Source organism: Lutjanus erythropterus, chromosome 13, assembly GCF_056507025.1.
Source record: "Lutjanus erythropterus isolate fLutEry1 chromosome 13, fLutEry1.hap2, whole genome shotgun sequence".
NCBI classification, from domain to species: Eukaryota; Metazoa; Chordata; class Actinopteri; order Lutjaniformes; family Lutjanidae; genus Lutjanus; species Lutjanus erythropterus.
The window spans coordinates 17,646,812-17,664,048 of record NC_139329.1 but is presented as its reverse complement, the minus strand read 5'-3'; the positions used below and the strand labels follow the sequence as shown (position 1 = coordinate 17,664,048).

General features: G+C 41.6%; 1 protein-coding gene across 1 annotated transcript in view; it reads left to right on the top strand.

Moving 5' to 3' along the window:
- The window catches only part of LOC146316404 (serine/threonine-protein kinase WNK1-like), a 34,413-nt gene that overhangs the window by 14,062 nt on the left and 3,114 nt on the right, over nt 1-17,237 (top strand). Inside the window, exons 3-28 of the mRNA XM_084734319.1 lie at nt 1,299-1,471; nt 1,785-2,005; nt 3,637-3,794; nt 5,731-5,819; nt 5,913-6,132; nt 6,305-6,406; nt 7,423-7,807; nt 7,949-8,112; nt 8,340-8,426; nt 8,817-8,852; nt 9,421-9,543; nt 9,788-9,886; nt 10,702-10,781; nt 10,861-11,023; nt 11,111-11,227; nt 11,551-11,664; nt 11,761-11,809; nt 11,921-12,064; nt 12,745-13,739; nt 13,838-13,912; nt 14,015-14,119; nt 14,750-15,086; nt 15,446-15,623; nt 15,711-15,895; nt 16,072-16,248; nt 16,340-16,569. Coding sequence (XP_084590445.1) covers nt 1,299-1,471; nt 1,785-2,005; nt 3,637-3,794; nt 5,731-5,819; nt 5,913-6,132; nt 6,305-6,406; nt 7,423-7,807; nt 7,949-8,112; nt 8,340-8,426; nt 8,817-8,852; nt 9,421-9,543; nt 9,788-9,886; nt 10,702-10,781; nt 10,861-11,023; nt 11,111-11,227; nt 11,551-11,664; nt 11,761-11,809; nt 11,921-12,064; nt 12,745-13,739; nt 13,838-13,912; nt 14,015-14,119; nt 14,750-15,086; nt 15,446-15,623; nt 15,711-15,895; nt 16,072-16,248; nt 16,340-16,569 — 4,806 coding nt within the window. The remainder of the gene's footprint in view (nt 1-1,298; nt 1,472-1,784; nt 2,006-3,636; nt 3,795-5,730; nt 5,820-5,912; nt 6,133-6,304; nt 6,407-7,422; nt 7,808-7,948; nt 8,113-8,339; nt 8,427-8,816; nt 8,853-9,420; nt 9,544-9,787; nt 9,887-10,701; nt 10,782-10,860; nt 11,024-11,110; nt 11,228-11,550; nt 11,665-11,760; nt 11,810-11,920; nt 12,065-12,744; nt 13,740-13,837; nt 13,913-14,014; nt 14,120-14,749; nt 15,087-15,445; nt 15,624-15,710; nt 15,896-16,071; nt 16,249-16,339; nt 16,570-17,237) is intronic.

The following is a 17,237-nucleotide window of genomic DNA, read 5'->3' as shown; positions in this document are numbered from 1 at the left end:
CAACTGGTATGGGTTTGTGGCTCTATAGTCATGCATGCTGTAAATGTAGGTCACGCCAGGAATTACTCAGGAAACTTGAGGAGGGTGATTTTACGCATTCCAGATTTTTTGTTAATACACAGACCCTACAGAAGGGGTTATTGCCAATCCTTATTTATGCACCGGTCAGTTTCTGGAATGTAAAATCTCAGTGGGCAAACAAATGCTGTTAGCTTTGCACGTATTTTGCTATAATTCATTGACAAACCCATCAGCTGCCTCCGCCAGACATTTGTTGACACTTATCATCCAAAGCTTTGCACAGAATACAGGCTTTTGTGAGCAGAATCCTCATACCAGACACAGTTGGAAGAACTTGGCAATATATCAGTATTAATATTCATTATAGTCTATCATTGTTGATGTTGTGAATAATGATGCACAGCTTTGTTTAAATTAACAATAAGAACCAAGCCAGAATTACTCCCCTAATATATAACCCATTTGCATGTATTATAATGTTATGATTAACATTTTATGAAACACTATAAAGGGTGGTTTTCCACATCTAAACCCATAAATAATATATGATGTATATTGATATTGTCTATAGGTAATGTTGTGGTCATATCTTTCTTTTTCCCACGGTGGTTAAACCTACTTCAGAGTATGTTTGCCTGTTGAGATGAGTACAGGGTGTGTTGTGAAAGGTTTGTAAAGAGGACTGTTAGGATTTGGTGTAAGGAGCCTGATTCATTGTTTGTTTGTTTGACATTATAGTCGACTCTGTACTGATTTTCAGTATCAGTCATGCTGTGACTTTTTTTTCCTCATTTTGGTTGTCTTGAATCTAGGACAAAGCTAGACACATTCCATTCAGATCATAGTTGTCTGCCAGAGAAAACAGGGCCACATCCCTATGCCCCCCAACTGTATATGTACTTGTGCCAGAGTATACTGTGTGTGCAATTTTGTGTGTGTAGAAGGATATGTTAATTCAGCTACCTTTCAGTCAAACTTTCTAAGGCATTTTATTCAGTTTAAGGCCTTTAGGTTTCCTGTTTCCTATTTCAAACCTGAAATATCAAAATGACGTAGGAAATGTTTTCTTCTTATGGATGGACAGATGCAACCAGGGAAAATAATATTTATTTGCCATCAGTACTAATTGCAGTGTGTGCAGTTTAGGTCTTTAATGTATTGCTTATTTTCATTACTCCAAACTAGTCTGTTTACAGCTATAAATAGTGCTGCTTTTTGTGATGAGTGAAATCATTCATCATCAAATCATCAAATTATTTTGTTTTTGTTCCCTGCAGGATCGTAAGCTGTCAAAGACAGAGAGGCAGCGCTTTAAGGAGGAAGCAGGGATGTTAAAGGGACTACAACATCCCAACATTGTCCGCTTTTACGACTCCTGGGAGGGACCCTCCAAAGGCAGGAAGTGCATTGTACTGGTCACTGAACTAATGACTTCTGGCACACTCAAAACGTGAGTCTCAGACTTAACAGAGCTAAATACAGAACTCATACATGTTTAATACACAAGGGCTGCACCACTCTAATAAAAAGGACTACAAAAAAGACTATTGATGTTAAATATTATGACCAGTGTTTGTCTCATAAAATATTGGTTGAATTTTGCATAAACTGGTAATGTAATTTGTCAAAAAATTTTATCCAGTGTCCATAGATTTTTTTTTTTACAATTAAAATAAAATGCAGGTACATTTGCTCTCATTAGCCTGCTTTTTTGTTTTGTGGTTCTCAATAATATGTAAAAATTATGTTCTGTTCTCTGTTAGATATCTGAAGCGGTTCAAGGTGATGAAAATTAAAGTGCTGCGAAGCTGGTGTAGACAAATCCTCAAGGGACTCCACTTCCTTCATACTCGGGCTCCTCCCATCATCCACAGGGACCTAAAGTGCGACAACATTTTCATCACAGGCCCGACCGGATCCGTCAAGATTGGAGACTTGGGACTGGCCACACTGAAGCGTGCATCATTTGCCAAGAGTGTTATAGGTACGGCTCAGATGTCATTTCTACCTCCTGGTCCCTGCCCTGCTGTGGGGCAGTACCTTTTCTGAGGTCATATTATCTTTGTATTGAAAATGATGGTGTTTAAGAGGGTATTTTTCTTGTTTTTTTCTGACGGTGTGGTTCAAAAACAGACCACAGCGTTTCAGCTGTCTCTCAAACCACAGCTCAAATGGAGGCCAAATACTGTGGTAATCTTAGGCAGATAACCACAAGGCTTTCTCTCTTTGCACTCACACAGTAACTCTATCAAGTTTGGTCATTGCACAGAATATTTCTGTTCCATGTTTCTCCAAAAAAAAAGAGAGGGTTTTTTTTCCAGGCACCTACTGAATGTAAGTAGCGCCTAACATTTCTCATACTGTTAAATATTAATATCATTATTATAATAGTTGTCATGCCTTTTTGCAGGCTAACCTGGCCATGGCTAAAGGTATGGCCTTTGCTTTTGTCATAGACTGGTCTTTGTTCTGTGGTTTGGAAAAATGTGGTCTGTTTGCCAGTTATACCTATAATATTTAACATCTCTTTCTATGGGTTTGCCTCAACAGGTTTTTTTTCTAGTGTTTGTCTCTTACTGTCTTTTAAAATATTGCAGGACCGCAGAATCTTTTTGCTCCATCTTTGTGTCCAGGGAGCTCTCCCCACTTTCTCTCTGTCAGCCTTTTGCCCTTGTTTTTTGTTTCTTTTATTTTTCTTTTATTTTTTATTTTCACATTCTTGGGTATGTTTTTAAAATGTAGGCTCTAGCCTCAGCTGTGCCCCATTCTGCTGTTTGGAATGAATAGGGTACTGCTGGTGATTGAGTAAGTATGAAGTTTAATGGGCCTGGTAAGTCTGACAGTGTGCTGTAACACACATCAATATCAAAAACAAATTACATTCAAATAACCAAATAAGTTTTTCTGTGTAAGACCTGAGATTGAATGTAAAATGATTGATTAAGAGAACAAGGCTGATGTGCAAAGACACACTGCTGTGCACAGTAACTAGCTATGGGATCTGCTTCTCTCAGCCTTGACCGTAACAGTTTCCTCCAGCAGGTCAAGAGGAGATGGTAAGTCAGACTTCAAAAAGGTGAGTGTACTATAAAAGACAATGGTAATGTGGTTGAAAGGTAAGGTCTTGACAAAAGTTATTTCCATAGCTAGTCATATTCTCTAACTGAGATCATTGGCATCTCTTTGAACAAATTGCACTGTATTCTGGCCTGAGTATTATTCTAAACCTTTTAAACACTGAAATAACATTCATTTTGGTTAAAAAGTGTGTTCTGCACATTGGCTTCACTCAGTCACATTCATATATTGCAACATGTGAAGGTCTTACACAGACAAACACGTGCTTTCTTCTCTGCAGTCTAACTGAGCCCAGCTTCTCCCTCCTTTTTTGTTTTCTGTCTCTTTTTTGCTTTCCTTCCCCTTTTCTTTTTTTCTCTCTTCCAACTTTCACCTCACAGGTTCTACTCCAGGAGATGTCAACAGGCTGGTCACTCTTCTCATCCTCCTCTTCCTCAACCCATCACGGGTTGGAGGAGCAGTGGGGCAATGGGTTGTGAGAAGCCCACTCAATCAGTAAGGGAGATCGAGAGTTCTGAATAGTTGTTTTGATTTAAGGTACCCCTGAGTTCATGGCGCCTGAGATGTATGAGGAGAAGTACGACGAGTCAGTGGATGTGTATGCCTTTGGAATGTGCATGCTGGAGATGGCCACCTCAGAGTACCCTTACTCAGAGTGCCAGAATGCTGCACAGATCTACCGCAGAGTTACCAGCGTAAGTCTTCTTTTCCACCCTCCATGTTACCCCTCTTGTGCCCTGCCTTCACCTCTTCCTATATGCCAAGAAGACTAGTGACCCATTCTGGAATGATTTTATATTCCTACTGACACCTCTTTGTCAAGCTTACATTACATTTCTCTCTTCTCCTATTGTATTATACCTCTTAACTTGGGTATATTCCTGTTTCTCCCTGATGATTCCCGATTGCCCTCTTTAAAGGGATAGTTCACCCAAACTTATTCATTATCTTCTCACCCTCATGCAGATTGAAGGTTGCTTATTTTTAGTCCTCAAAACACTGCTGTAGTTTCATAGGAAAACAGTGTTACGGAACAATGTAGGTGAATAACGACTAATTTTAAAACGTAAAACTCATAAAATGCCTCCATTCTTCTCGTCTAGTGTAATCCAATTCTCCTAAAGCCCCAACATGCTGATAACTTGTGTGTACACAGTGTCACACCACATACACAGTTCAGACAGTGTGCAGACGGACATGAACGTGGCTCCAAGTTAAGGATCTACAGTGAAGATTTAGGTTAAAAACATGGTGTAAATTACATCTTTCAAGTCAGTTTGGCATGTTGGGGCTTTAGGAGACTTGGATTACACCAGACAAGAAGTATGTAGTCACTTTATAGTTTGTTTGTTTTCAGTTGTTTTTTATGTTTGAAAACTGGTCATCATTCACTTAAATTGTTTATGAGATTCTGCAACAATGTTTTCTTGTGAAACTCCAGCAGTGTTTTGTGGACTAAAAAACTAAACCTGACCTTCAGTCAGTATGAGGGTGAGTAGATAATGACTGAATTTTCATTTTTGTCTGAACTATCCCTTCAGAAGACTCATACACTTGGAGAAAAAATCCAGAGAGAACACACCAACAATCCCCTTTGCTTCATTTCATATTATTCTTTCTTACATTTTCCTTCTGAATCATGATGTATGTTGGTTAAGCATGTAGACCTGAGGCGTGGATGATTGATAAGAGGCTGAACAAGCATGGTCCTGCGTAATGGTTCAGTCTTGTGATTACACCAGAAGGGCAGTAACTGTCATAGAAAAAATACATATTTTTACTCTTATTCATAAAGTTCATACTGGCTTACGCTTGAAATGCTGATATGATTCATACACTTGTGCAATTACAAGTCTCCTAGATAAAGAGGTTGAACTTGTTCCTAGAGCGTTATCTACATAATATCCCTTGAAATTTATACCAATACCCTCAGTTTATCATTAACTGAAAATACTGAGCTCTTTTCCACGTGATTGAACAGAGGCTTTTTTATTTACCCCTGTGCTAAGTATTCTAAAGTAGTTCTTAAAGCTCTCTTTATGAGCCACAAATAGCTCATGCAGCAGATCTCCAGACACTGTTGAGAAACTAAAGTGCTATTGTGGTGTTGAGCCTACATTGCAGTAGTGTCACATGCTCTGGTTTTACAGTAGTATTCCTTGGGGAAATGGGCTGTTGTTCTTCCTATTCTGTCATTTAGTTCAGCTGTTCAGCTCTTAGTCTGTCCTCCATTTTCCTGTAGCGCCATGTAGTTTCCTGTTGCTCAATTCATCACCTCTCCATAGCTGTCCTCTGACTTATGCCCTCCTTTTCCCCATCACTTGATGGTATTTTTTAAATGCCACCACATCAAAAGCATGCCATCCTTTTAACATGATTTCAGTGGTTTACTTTGGAGGTCAGGTTTTTTAGAAGCAACCCATTTTACTTCATACTGTGACATTTGAGATTTTTTTTCAATACAAAATTGAAAGAGGAGGTTAGTTTAAGACTGCACCTATCTTTATTTTTGTGATACTAGTATAGAGTCTCCAAATTAAAACAGACAACAAATTATGGGGTAGTCTCCAAAATAAAAATAAAAAATGAGAAGAAGAACCATTCTCATTCAGGGTTCTGTGTTTCCTGTAGGGGGTGAAGCCGGGCAGCTTCGACAAGGTGGCCATTCCTGAAGTGAAGGAGATCATCGAAGGATGCATTCGCCAGAACAAAGATGAGAGGTCTCTTACTCAAGAGAACATTTAGCAGGTTTAGTGTAGTCTAGCTCTAAATGAATACATACATTTGCTCACTGCTTGTCTCCTTCCATGTAGGTACTCCATCAAGGACCTTCTGAACCATGCCTTCTTCCAGGAGGACACAGGGGTGCGTGTGGAGTTGGCAGAAGAGGACGATGGAGAGATGGAGGCTATTAAACTGTGGTTGAGGATTGAGGATGTGAAGAAACTGAAGGGGAAGTACAAAGACAACGAAGCAATTGAGTTTTCCTTTGACCTCAACAAAGATGTCCCAGAGGATGTGGCTCAGGAAATGGTGAATTGAACTTTTAAAGCATTAAAAGTCAGGCTTTTATAAATATAACACCTCAAAATGCTGTTACTGTTAAAGACTGCATGGCAAATAAAACAAAGAAACATTTGTTTAAAGGGGTTTTATTGCAAGCTTTGAAATGTTCATTGCTGAATTATTTGTCATATCTTTGTAGGTTGAATCCGGTTATGTGTGTGATGGTGACCACAAGACCATTGCGAAGGCCATAAAGGACAGGGTGTCTCTAATCAGTCGCAAGAGGGCACAGCGGCAGCAGGTGTGTCCATGCTCACCATAGTTCATAGTTTTGTATATTTACAATTTTTCTCTCAGTCTTAGGATGTATGTACTTGTGCTGTAATGTTTAGATTTTAATATCAGCATTTCCACCCGGAGTACACAGAACTTTTAAGTCCCAGGAACTACCTTTCAAGGAACTAAAAGGTCCCAGGTCACAATAAACAAAAATGTTGTGAGTCATCAGAATCAATCAGAAATGTTCAGTTCCACCCCCAAAGCGCCTGTACTTTTGGAAAGTACTACCCTGCAAAGGGGGGTGGGGGGATAATTTTCCCAGAACTTAAATCGAAAGTAGATAGTTAAATGAAATTTCAGTCAATCTCTACTCACCCCTGTGCTGATGTGAGGATGGGTGAAGATCTCCAGTTCAGCAAACACTCCCGGAGCTTCAGTGGAAAACAGTGTTGCAGCCAAATCCAGTACAGTTGAAATGAATGGTGACCAGTTTTAAAATGTAAAAAAAGAACATCAAGAAAAACACAGAATGTCTCCATACTGCTCGTGTGGTGTAATCCAAGTGTCCGTAAGCTGCGACATTAAAATTTGTGGGTACACAGCCCAAGCGGTGCGACACAAGATATATGAGATCTCGTGATACCTTCACACCTGTGTTTACATGCTACCTGGTAGCGACTCAGACAACAGAGAGAGATCTGCTCGGAAATAGTGACTTGGTACGCGCATAGTTGACTTCGCAAACTTTCAATGAAGAAGAAAATGTCCGAGGACATGTTTTCTGCTGAAGCTCTGGTAGTGTTTTGTGAACTGGAGATCTTCACCCATCCTCACATCAGCACAGGGCTGAGTAGATATTGAGTGAAATTTCATTTTTGGGTGAACTATTGCTTTAAATTAGAACCATATACCTGCAGTGGAAATGCACAAGTTCCTCCAAAGGTTCCTATTCCCCGGGAAAAGTTTCTGTGGTGGAAATGCAGCCAATCAGTGGTCTTGCGAGAGATTTTAATACATTTGCTGCTGACTGTCCTAAAGGTCAGAGAAGAGCAGGAGAAGAGAAGAATTGAAGAAGAACAACAGACTCAGTTACTGCCAGCTCAGCAACCGGGCCAGCAGTCCAGCACAGAGGTGCCTCAGTCACAGCCAGTGCCACAGCCTGCTTCTTATGTCCCTCCACAACCAAACCAACACAACACACAGATGTCTGCCCAACCTGCATCTCAGCAGAGCCTTCAGTCCTCCAACTACAGCACTCCTCAATCCACCCAAATGACTAGTATGGCACAGGTGGTCCCTTATGCCCCCCACTCAACTGGGCCAGTCCCAGTTGCAGTTCAGGGTCAGAGTGTGGCCACCATCCAGCCAGAGTCAGAAGAACCAGAGACTGACCAACACCAACAACTGTCGCACACTGCAGGGGGTGTGTATTAACAATGATTTATAGTCGAACACTCTTATGGCCCATTGTATTATAATATAAAATGATTTGATTTTTGATGGTGGGTGCATTTTTAGAGTTTTTTTTGTTAAATTATTTTTTTTTTAAATCCCCATCTTACAGCGGCTCACATGGGAGACAGACTCTCTGGTTCCTCCATCCTTCCTGAAGGCCAGCCTGCTCAGTCTGGAATATCATACAGCTCCATCCCCAGTCCGCACCTTCAGCCCCAGGTGTCTTGCCCACAAACACAAAATGACCAAACGCAACAGCAGCAGTTGTCAGTGGTGAGTCTTGTTGAAAATGGGACATAGTGTTGTGTGTTTAAGACAATCAGATAGAGAATACAATTTAAACTTTAAAACTAAATTTAAATAAATAATAAATAAATGTTATTTACTTTTCCTAGTTGTCATAGAATTTTCATAGAACTTTCTTCTCTGTCTCTTTTCACCATGTGTTTTATTTTTTTTTTTGTTTGTTTGTTTGTTTTTTTGTCTTTGTGGTGCATAAGGTTCAACCCCAGATTCAAGGTGTCCAACCTGAAGTTGTGCCTGTCATTCCCAGCAGCCAGCAGTCTGTTCCAGTGGCACCTCCACAGGTACATTTGTACTGCATGTCTCATTCATTGTCTTTAAAGAGTAACTTCACACCAGTTGAAAGGCATTGTCTCACTGACCTCTGGTTAAATGTTTCAAAGTTGTTTCACCTAACAACACACCTAATAGTTGTTAGGTTGAACAGAATACACCCTGAATACACTTCTATATCAAATGTGAACTTCAACCACTCAAGGTCAGCAGAATCTGATTTTCAGGGGGTGTTAAGTTGACCTTTAAAGCCTATGTTCTCTGCTACAGGCAACTGCGTTGAAAATGGCTGAGCCCTCTGAATCCCAACTTCTCTTTTATATTTTCCTTAGTTTGCTTTTCTTTTCTTTATATTCTAAGGTTTCCCACTCTTACCCTGTGTTATGTTTTGTTTCTTATAGTACGGAGTTTACTACCAACCATCGCTTCCCCCTCAGGTAGATAAAATGTCCCATTTTCCTGTTACCAGTTTTAAAACACACCCACAGCCTTTTGGAAAACATGTTCTGGGGAGCAAAATAAACATATTGTCTACATTTGCCTCAGTCTTTGTGGTCAGTTTTCAGAGATGTTTAAGGATTGATGTAGTTATGGTAGGCTTTTAAAAATGGAAATGATGTAATCCAGATAAAAAATAGATAGATCCAGTAGTTTTAAAACTTGCAGGTGCAGTGTGGATTGACATACAGTGAACATGTCTCTAAATTACACTGTAGAGTTGACATTAAATGTCCCCAGAACAATACATTGACAACCCACACTGTCAGATGAATAAATGATCTGATTTATGCAACTATGTTATCCAACAGGTAAGTGCACATGGATTTGGAATAGAGCCAAAGTGAATCTCTGAAAGATTAAGATTAGCGAGAAACCAGGTTTTCAGGAAGTAGCATAAATGCCACTCTGAATATGTGTCACTTTTCACTTTGTCCTGCCTCTCTGATTTTATTCTTGTTTCTGCCAATCCATCTTTATCCCGTCTATGTTTATTTTCCCACCCAGCAGGTGATGATACCCCCATCCTCTCAGTCATCATCCCCCCAGCAGCAGCAACAGCCAGACAGCAGCAGTACTCTTCAGAGCTCTACTCTGCCACAGACACAGCCTGGAGCTCAGCAGCTACAGGTGACACACACACACACCCCTCCCCTGCTTGTACTTAAATGCAATTAACATATATAGGCATTTAACTCATTACTTTCGCTGTTTCACTACCACAATACGAATTTCATTCTCTCCATCTTTGTTTGCATTTTGTCTAACTCTTTCTTTTCTTTTCTCTGAACCTACAACTGTCATTACCACGGCCGTCCCCTTTTTTCTGCCACTCTTTCCTTCTGCATGCTGCCTATTCCTGCATGATTCTTAGTCTTGGGCCAATGATCCAAGTCCTCCTATCATGTCTCCTCCACTCAACGCAGAGCATCTTTACTTCCTCTATCAGGCCTCGTGCCTTTCTGTTCTGCAGGTACTCGACAGAGCTCAGAACAAGTGTGTGTGGGTGGGTGTATGTGGGTCAGATGTGAAGCATTTGGTTCTCACCTCCTTACACGGTTCCTGTTCCTGTTGAAGTATGTGTACATACGTACAAATGTGTACTTACATACTATAGGGTGCACATTTTACTTATTTTTTTGGTAGATTTATATTAGATCAAATAACACAATCATTTAATGTAAATTATATTATAGAAGGAGATGTAAACAATTTCATATCCTGACTGTTTTGACAGCTCAAGGGTTTTAATCAGAGCTTCAAATCCTCAATGAAAATGGCCTCCAAGTAGATATAATCTGTGGGCATGTAAAAGATAAAAGACATTTTATCACAGTTAGACAGGTCACAGTAGTGTGACTACCCGCAAGGCTGGAACTGGAAATGGATAGAGCCACAGTGACCTATATAGACATAACTGTATCCATTTTACCACATCAGAGAAAAAAATCTGAAGGAAATGAAAACTCCATCGCACAGCAATATTTACTCTCTGCCTGAGAGCTGAGTAATGGCGTCGCTTGTAGCACCTCCATACAACAAGTTTCACTAGGTTAAAGAACTCCATCTGGTGGATGGTCTGTTTTGAATCATTCCTCTTGTGTGAATAATTGGTCAACATAATGACCAAAATAAAATTGAATGAATGAATGGGAATGATATATGAATGATCATCAGGTTAATGTGTAAATCTTTTCAAAATAGTAGTGCACAACCAATAGGACTTTCCATTTTGACATTTGCTTCTGACACGAAGTGTTTCATTTATGAAAGTTTTCTGTGTTTCAGGCCCCTGTCAGTGTTCCTCAGTCAGCACCAGCGGAGACACCTGCAGGATCCACTGCTCTGGTGCCCCCATCTGTAGAAAGGTGAGAAGAAAGTTATTTTTTAAAAAAGCATGTCCATGATGTGTCTATTCTCCCTCTCATGGGTCTATTCCTCTTTCAGCTGCCTGTCAGATGCAGCTTCTGGTCTTAGTGATGGCAATGATGGAAGTTCTACATCAGGAGGTCGCCACGAGGGGCGCTCACTGAAGCGTCACCAGCGGCGATCTGTGCGCAGCCGTTCCCGCCACGAGAAGACTGCAAGGGCCAAGCTAAATGTTCTAAGTGTACGCATTTAAACTGATGAGTTCATTTATATTCTGTTTTAAGATCATGGTCACTAAACAGTTTTAATGTGAATGAATGCTTTGCAGATCTCTAACGTGGGAGACAGAGTAGCAGAGTGCCAGCTGGAAACGCACAACAGGAAGATGGTGACCTTCAAATTTGACCTTGATGGTGATAATCCAGAGGAGATTGCACAGATTATGGTAATAGTGGTTCTCTAGTTTTCGCTGATAAATATTAAGGAAATTTTAATTGTTTCACATATTAAATACATTCCCTACATATGTGATGCAAGCTACACTGTTTATCCATAGATAACTGAACTGTACTTTTGCATGGCTGTCATTCACAACATCCCATTGAACTGGCACTTTACTGACTATCCAGTGTTGCTTAACAAAAAAAAAAAAAACAAGTAAATGGCAACCAGTAACTGTCACAAATTTAAACTCTGCTCTGCTTGCTGTTATTACAGCATATGTTGTTTGACTTACAATAGTTGAACCTCTTTTGCTTTGTGTTTCAGGTTGCGAGCGAGTTCATCTTGGAGAGTGAGCGGGAGTCTTTCATTGAGCAGGTCCGTGAAGTCATAGAAATGGCTGACGAGAAAGGAGAGGGCATGAAGGAAGGTTTTCCTCAGGTATGATTTTACTACACATAGCCTTATAAATGGCAATTGTTATCCTCACCGGCTGAACCTGAGGACCTAACCACCAGCATCTTTTTCTCTTTACAGATGAGTGATCACCAACAACAGCCTGAGCTGTCTGTTCCCATGCATCCAGGTTAACAAACTTCAACCAAAATACAGTGCTTAATGTCAAATTATTGATTTTTATGAAGTCCAGCTCCTGCCTCGCCTCACGTCTGACCTTTTCTGTTGACCTTTCTCTCAGGCATTTCCCCCAGCACGACGGCCCAGGTGGTGCATTCAGCAGGACGGAGGTTTATAGTGAGCCCAGTGCCAGAGTCCCGTCTCAAAGAACAGTTCTTTGGTGCTCCTTCTGCTAATACCTCCATAGGTGATGAACCTTCCCCAGGTGAGAGAAAAGTTCCCTGTTTGTTCCCTGTTTGGATTCACAAAGTAATACATTTGGCACTGCGTTAAAATAAAACTAAATATATTAATTTATTAAAACTGATTTAAAAAGTTGATAGGTACAAAACATTTTGTCACAAGGCAATAAGAGTTATAATTTAAATGTATATAAAATTTCAAAACATTTCAGGGTTTGTGTAGGCCATTAAAAAGTCTAAAATCTGAATTTTAGGCCTCAGAATGTCTTAAATACAATTATAAATTTTTATGTCTTATTGATTGAATGATGAAGTTAATGTTGTGTCGTGTAAATGTGGTTTTCAAAAAAAAATGTATTGATCACATCATAACAACTACAAAACAAAACCAGCATTAAACCAATGCAGCTAATGCAAATTGTGCATGTACTTTTCTGCCAGTATGGGCATGAAATAGGTCTTAAATTTCATTCATAATTGCCTTTAAAGGCCTTAAAAAGTGTTAAATTTAACTTGTTCAAACCTGTGAAATCCTGTATTATATACTCCAAAACAAAGTGTAATAAAAAGTTAAAACCCCGAGGGTTTTGCCAGTTTTGTATTATGAAACTGATCACATAAGATAATATTGATGCTCAAAATGCATTTTTGTCCCTTTAAAATAATTTTCATGTCATGACTTCCCCTTTGTACTTTTATCTAGCTCCCTCTATGACGTTGGGCCTTTCTCTGTCAGCTCCGTCTGGGACACTCCAGCAGGCGTTCAGTGAAATGAGGCAGGCTCGTATAGAGAGAGGCAGCACCCTAGACACCCCTGCTGCTGAGCAGGAACCAAGCATCGTCCCATCCACTGAAACTGTACTCGGTCCAAACTCCAGCAATGTCCTGGTTCCTCCAGAGGCTGTCACTTCCACCACCAGCGCTACTTTTCCCCCTGCGTCTCTCTCATCTACTGCAACATCCTCCCCACCTCCCTCTATAGGGAGGGTTTCACCTACACCTATATCCACTCAGTCGCAAACTCCAGCTCCTGTCACCAGTGATCCCAGTCCACCTCAGTCTTCACATGAAACAGCCCCCTCACAGCATCCACCAGCTGTCCCTCCCTCATCTTCTAGCATTTCTCCTCCATCAGGGCAGACGTCCGTCCCTGCAGTACCTGGGGCTCAGCTGAGCAGCAGTTCTGTCTCTAGTGTTACACCTAGCAGTACTGCCAATGTCCCTGCACTGGAGCAGCAGCCTTTTAATAATGCTGTTACGTCTTCTCAGCCTATGAGCTCGTCCATCCATGCACCACAGTGCCAGCCTGTCCCCATCTCCGCTCAGCCCCCTCCTCCCAGCTCATTACCCAGCCAGAGCCAGGTCCAGCCACAGCCAGCAGAGTCAGAGGGGGCTGAGCTCCAGACCAAGACCGCTGGCAGAGACGATATCCAAGCTCTGGATAAGAAGCTACGGTCCCTCTTTAAAGACCAGAGCTCCACCTCATCCTCCACCTCAGTGGATCCCAGTCAGAACACGGGAACCTCCTCTCCTCCCACTGGGACTTCTTCCCCTCCACCTGGAGCCGCCCTGGTGCCCCCATCTAACCTTCCCCTCACCTCTGGGGTGCAGGGTGTTCTGGGCCCCACAACCACCCCAGGACAGGGTATTACCCCAGCAGGACACGCACAGACACCTCCAACTAAGCCCAGGGCACAGGTTAGTGGAAACTGCAGTAGTGAAGAGTAAATCCAAAACCCAGTTTGTTTCAATAAAAATATTTTGACTTCACTTCTTTTTTTAATCATATTTTGTAGACATTACCTACTGGTTTTGATCAAGCTGCTACACCTCCCTCTGACCTTGTACCCCCAATTCCTGGACCAAATCAGGTGAGGTCTATTGCTCTACTACTTTCATTCTGATCGAAAAGTATTACTGAGCATATCTACTATGTGGACTGGTCCTTATAACATGTTACTGTAACTCTACAGTCACAGCAGCCGCTGGGTAATTTGGACGCTGGGTTGAGGAGAGCCCTGAGCCCAGAGACTGTTCAGGGAGGTCCAGCAGCAGGTTTCACTCTTGGACGTTTCCAAGTAAGTTTTAGTCACAGCTGGGACTATCATGACACCAGAAAATTAGCGGTAAAGAGTCGGGGCGACAGTCTGCTACTACGAACTATGGTAACATAATGTTAGCCTAAACACAGTGGCCTTTATTGTTTAGCCATTTCACACGCTGTGGCAAGACAGCAATGGCAGCTGTCTCAAACAAATTTATGATAACATGTATTTCAGGATAACAAGGAGAACACTTTGGATATTTTGTTAATGTAACATTAACAAAATATCCAAACTGAAACTCACTCAACATCTAGATGTCTGGCTTTGAGGTGCTTCACTAACTTAAGTTGGAAGTTTTTACTCATTTTGTCTGAATATTTTGATGACACCGTTCTCAATCTTCAGCTTGTTGTTTCTCCTGGCATTATTCTTCCTTTGGCATTTAACTTCAGACTAGTACACTTGTCACTGCTGTCCCTGTCAGGTCTGGATTCCCGGTACCTACAGTACTGTAGAAAAACGAGTACCATCACGTTTTCAGAGTCACCACAGCATCAGTTCTGGTGACATCCCTAGTCACAGATTAAAATGTATCTAAAACAGTTAAGCCACTTAAATTTCAGTCTTACTTTATTCACATTTTCTCCCTCCTCTCGTTTTTAGGTGTCTGTTGCCACCGATGGTGCGTCCAGGAGCGTCCCAGATCCCTCCACCATTGTTTCTTCTTCTTCCTTAACACCGTCCTCTTCCTCCACCTCCTCTTCATCTTCTTCCTCTTCCTCCTCCTCCTCCTCACCATCAAGTCCAGAAAGTACCCTCCACCGGTCATCCTCTCTGGCCAAGGGAGCTTGTGAAACTGATGCTGTAAATAGAGCCTCATCTGTCTCTCCTGGTCCTGCCGGTCAGTCCACCACTATTGGACGCTTCCAAGTGTCCACAAACACCAACGCCACATCTGGGCCAACTGCTGGCTCTAAAGTGGGACGTTTTTCTGTCACAGGTGTGTACCAGGTTCACAGCTAATGAGTTTTGATAGACCAGTGTAAAGCGCTCATTGCACAGGCCTAGTATTACACAGGGTCCTCTTCTACTAAACGACACTGAGCATCATACAAAACTGATGCTACACACTGTTACCGGTCATTTCACTAACACTGGAACTGTAAAGGCTATCTACTGATTTTAAGAAATCCATCATGTTTGAACTATATCAGAGAATTTTCCTTCAGTGAAGTTGCCTGAAACAAAGATTTTTTTTCATCCTGTGCACAGAACACAGATGCATTAGGTCTATGGTTAAATCATGTGAGCTCTCCAGGTAAACCCAGTAAATGGCTGCATGTATTTGACTTCCCTCAGTGACTCCAGCTCCAGCAGCAGGATCCAGTCCACCGCATGGTTCCAGTATGCAGAACGGACCTTCATCCTCAACCTCTGATATTCATAACACACACATGCGTTATAGTAGTGACAACGACGACGACTCTGAGGCAGAGGACGAAGCTCTGCAGAAAGAAATTAACCGTCTCAGAGAAAAGTAAGTCACGTGTTCACAATCCTGCTTCACAATTAATTCATTTCAGTTGAAATATTTTACCATGACTTAATGTTTTTCTCCTCACAGACATATGATGGAGATCCAGGCCTTGCAGACTCGTCAGAAAGAGGAGATCGAGTCCCTGTTCACACGAATGGGAAAACCTCCTCCTCCCTCTGTCTTCTCTCCTGCTGTGGTGATGGCTGGAGGTCGACGTAGGCGCAAAAGCCATAAATCTGCTCGAAATAGTGGACAGCCCAGCCCCATACACGGTGAGGACAGTGAGCTGTCTTTGCAGCTTTTTCTTTCTCAAGACAAATCCTCACTCTCATGTCAGTACTACAATGTGTGTTTTATGTACGTGCTTTTCCAAACACAAAAGCTGCTGAAATGGTTCGTTCCTGGGTAAATGTTTACACAGCATTGTGTATTATGCTCCTGTGCTCAGGATCCCCGGCCTCAGCTCATAGTCCTCCCAGTTCAGAGTCCTCTCCAAAGCAAAGTTCACCCTCAGCAACAGAGGCCTCAGAAACAGCAACAGAGGCATCACAGGCAGTCAGCAGGTCATCCATACAGCAGCTCAGATCCTCTCCGTCCATGCCCAGCCTCAGCAGCTGCTCCACAGGTAGGTGCACACACTTAATCTGCTCACAGTGAGCTTCTTGAATTGAGTCCCCGAATTCATTTTCTGGATCACCTCCCTTCTTGTTTCCCAGGATCGAGTGGGACCAGCTCCACAAATGGTTCAAGCCACTGCCAGAACCACTCTGTTGCTTCTGTGACCCAGGCAGCTGGACCTTCTCCACCTGCCTCTCACACCCAGAAGGGCAAAGGCACCTTCACTGATGACCTGCACCAACTGGTGGATAACTGGGCCAGGGATATCAGCCTCTCCCAGTGCAAGAGAGGCCCTAAAACTGGAGCACAGGCAGCACTGGGACATGATGTAGGCATTCAGTGTTTTATTTGAATGTAAAAACTGTCTTGTCATTGGAGCATTTCATGCCTGTATGACCTTATATGATACTTATGTTTTTGTCAAAGCCTCTGGAAATGTGGCTTTAAAATCCATATATAATATCAAAGTACAGTTTCTTATTAAGCATCCACAATGAAAATGAATGAATGAAAATAATTGTTCAAAACTATTAGAAAACATAGTTTAAAAAACAGCAACTTTTGCTGTTTAGACCATTACACAAGACTGTGTAGTTGTGGAGGATCACATTTTGATCGACTTTTCCCTCACAAGTCCCAACACAAAAGCCGAGCAACACAGTTACTGCTGTGTGTGTGGGCTGCTGTAGACAGGGTCAGCAGCAGAGTGTATTGTAGTCACCTAAAAAAATCAATATCATTTAAAGTGTACACTATATTTAGAATATTTTCACAGCTTTACCTTGTCCTTAGGTAGCCCTTCATGACAGAAAATTGAATTCATCATCTATTCTCTCTTCAAATCCATCACATTTTCAACACATTTTGATAATACCGGTAATGATAATAAATATTTAAGGTCTCTATAATCATGATATGAAACTATCACACCATTTCATCCCTACTTCTTGTCCTGTAATAATCTTGCATATTCTGTAGTAACTCTTCTTTTTTTCT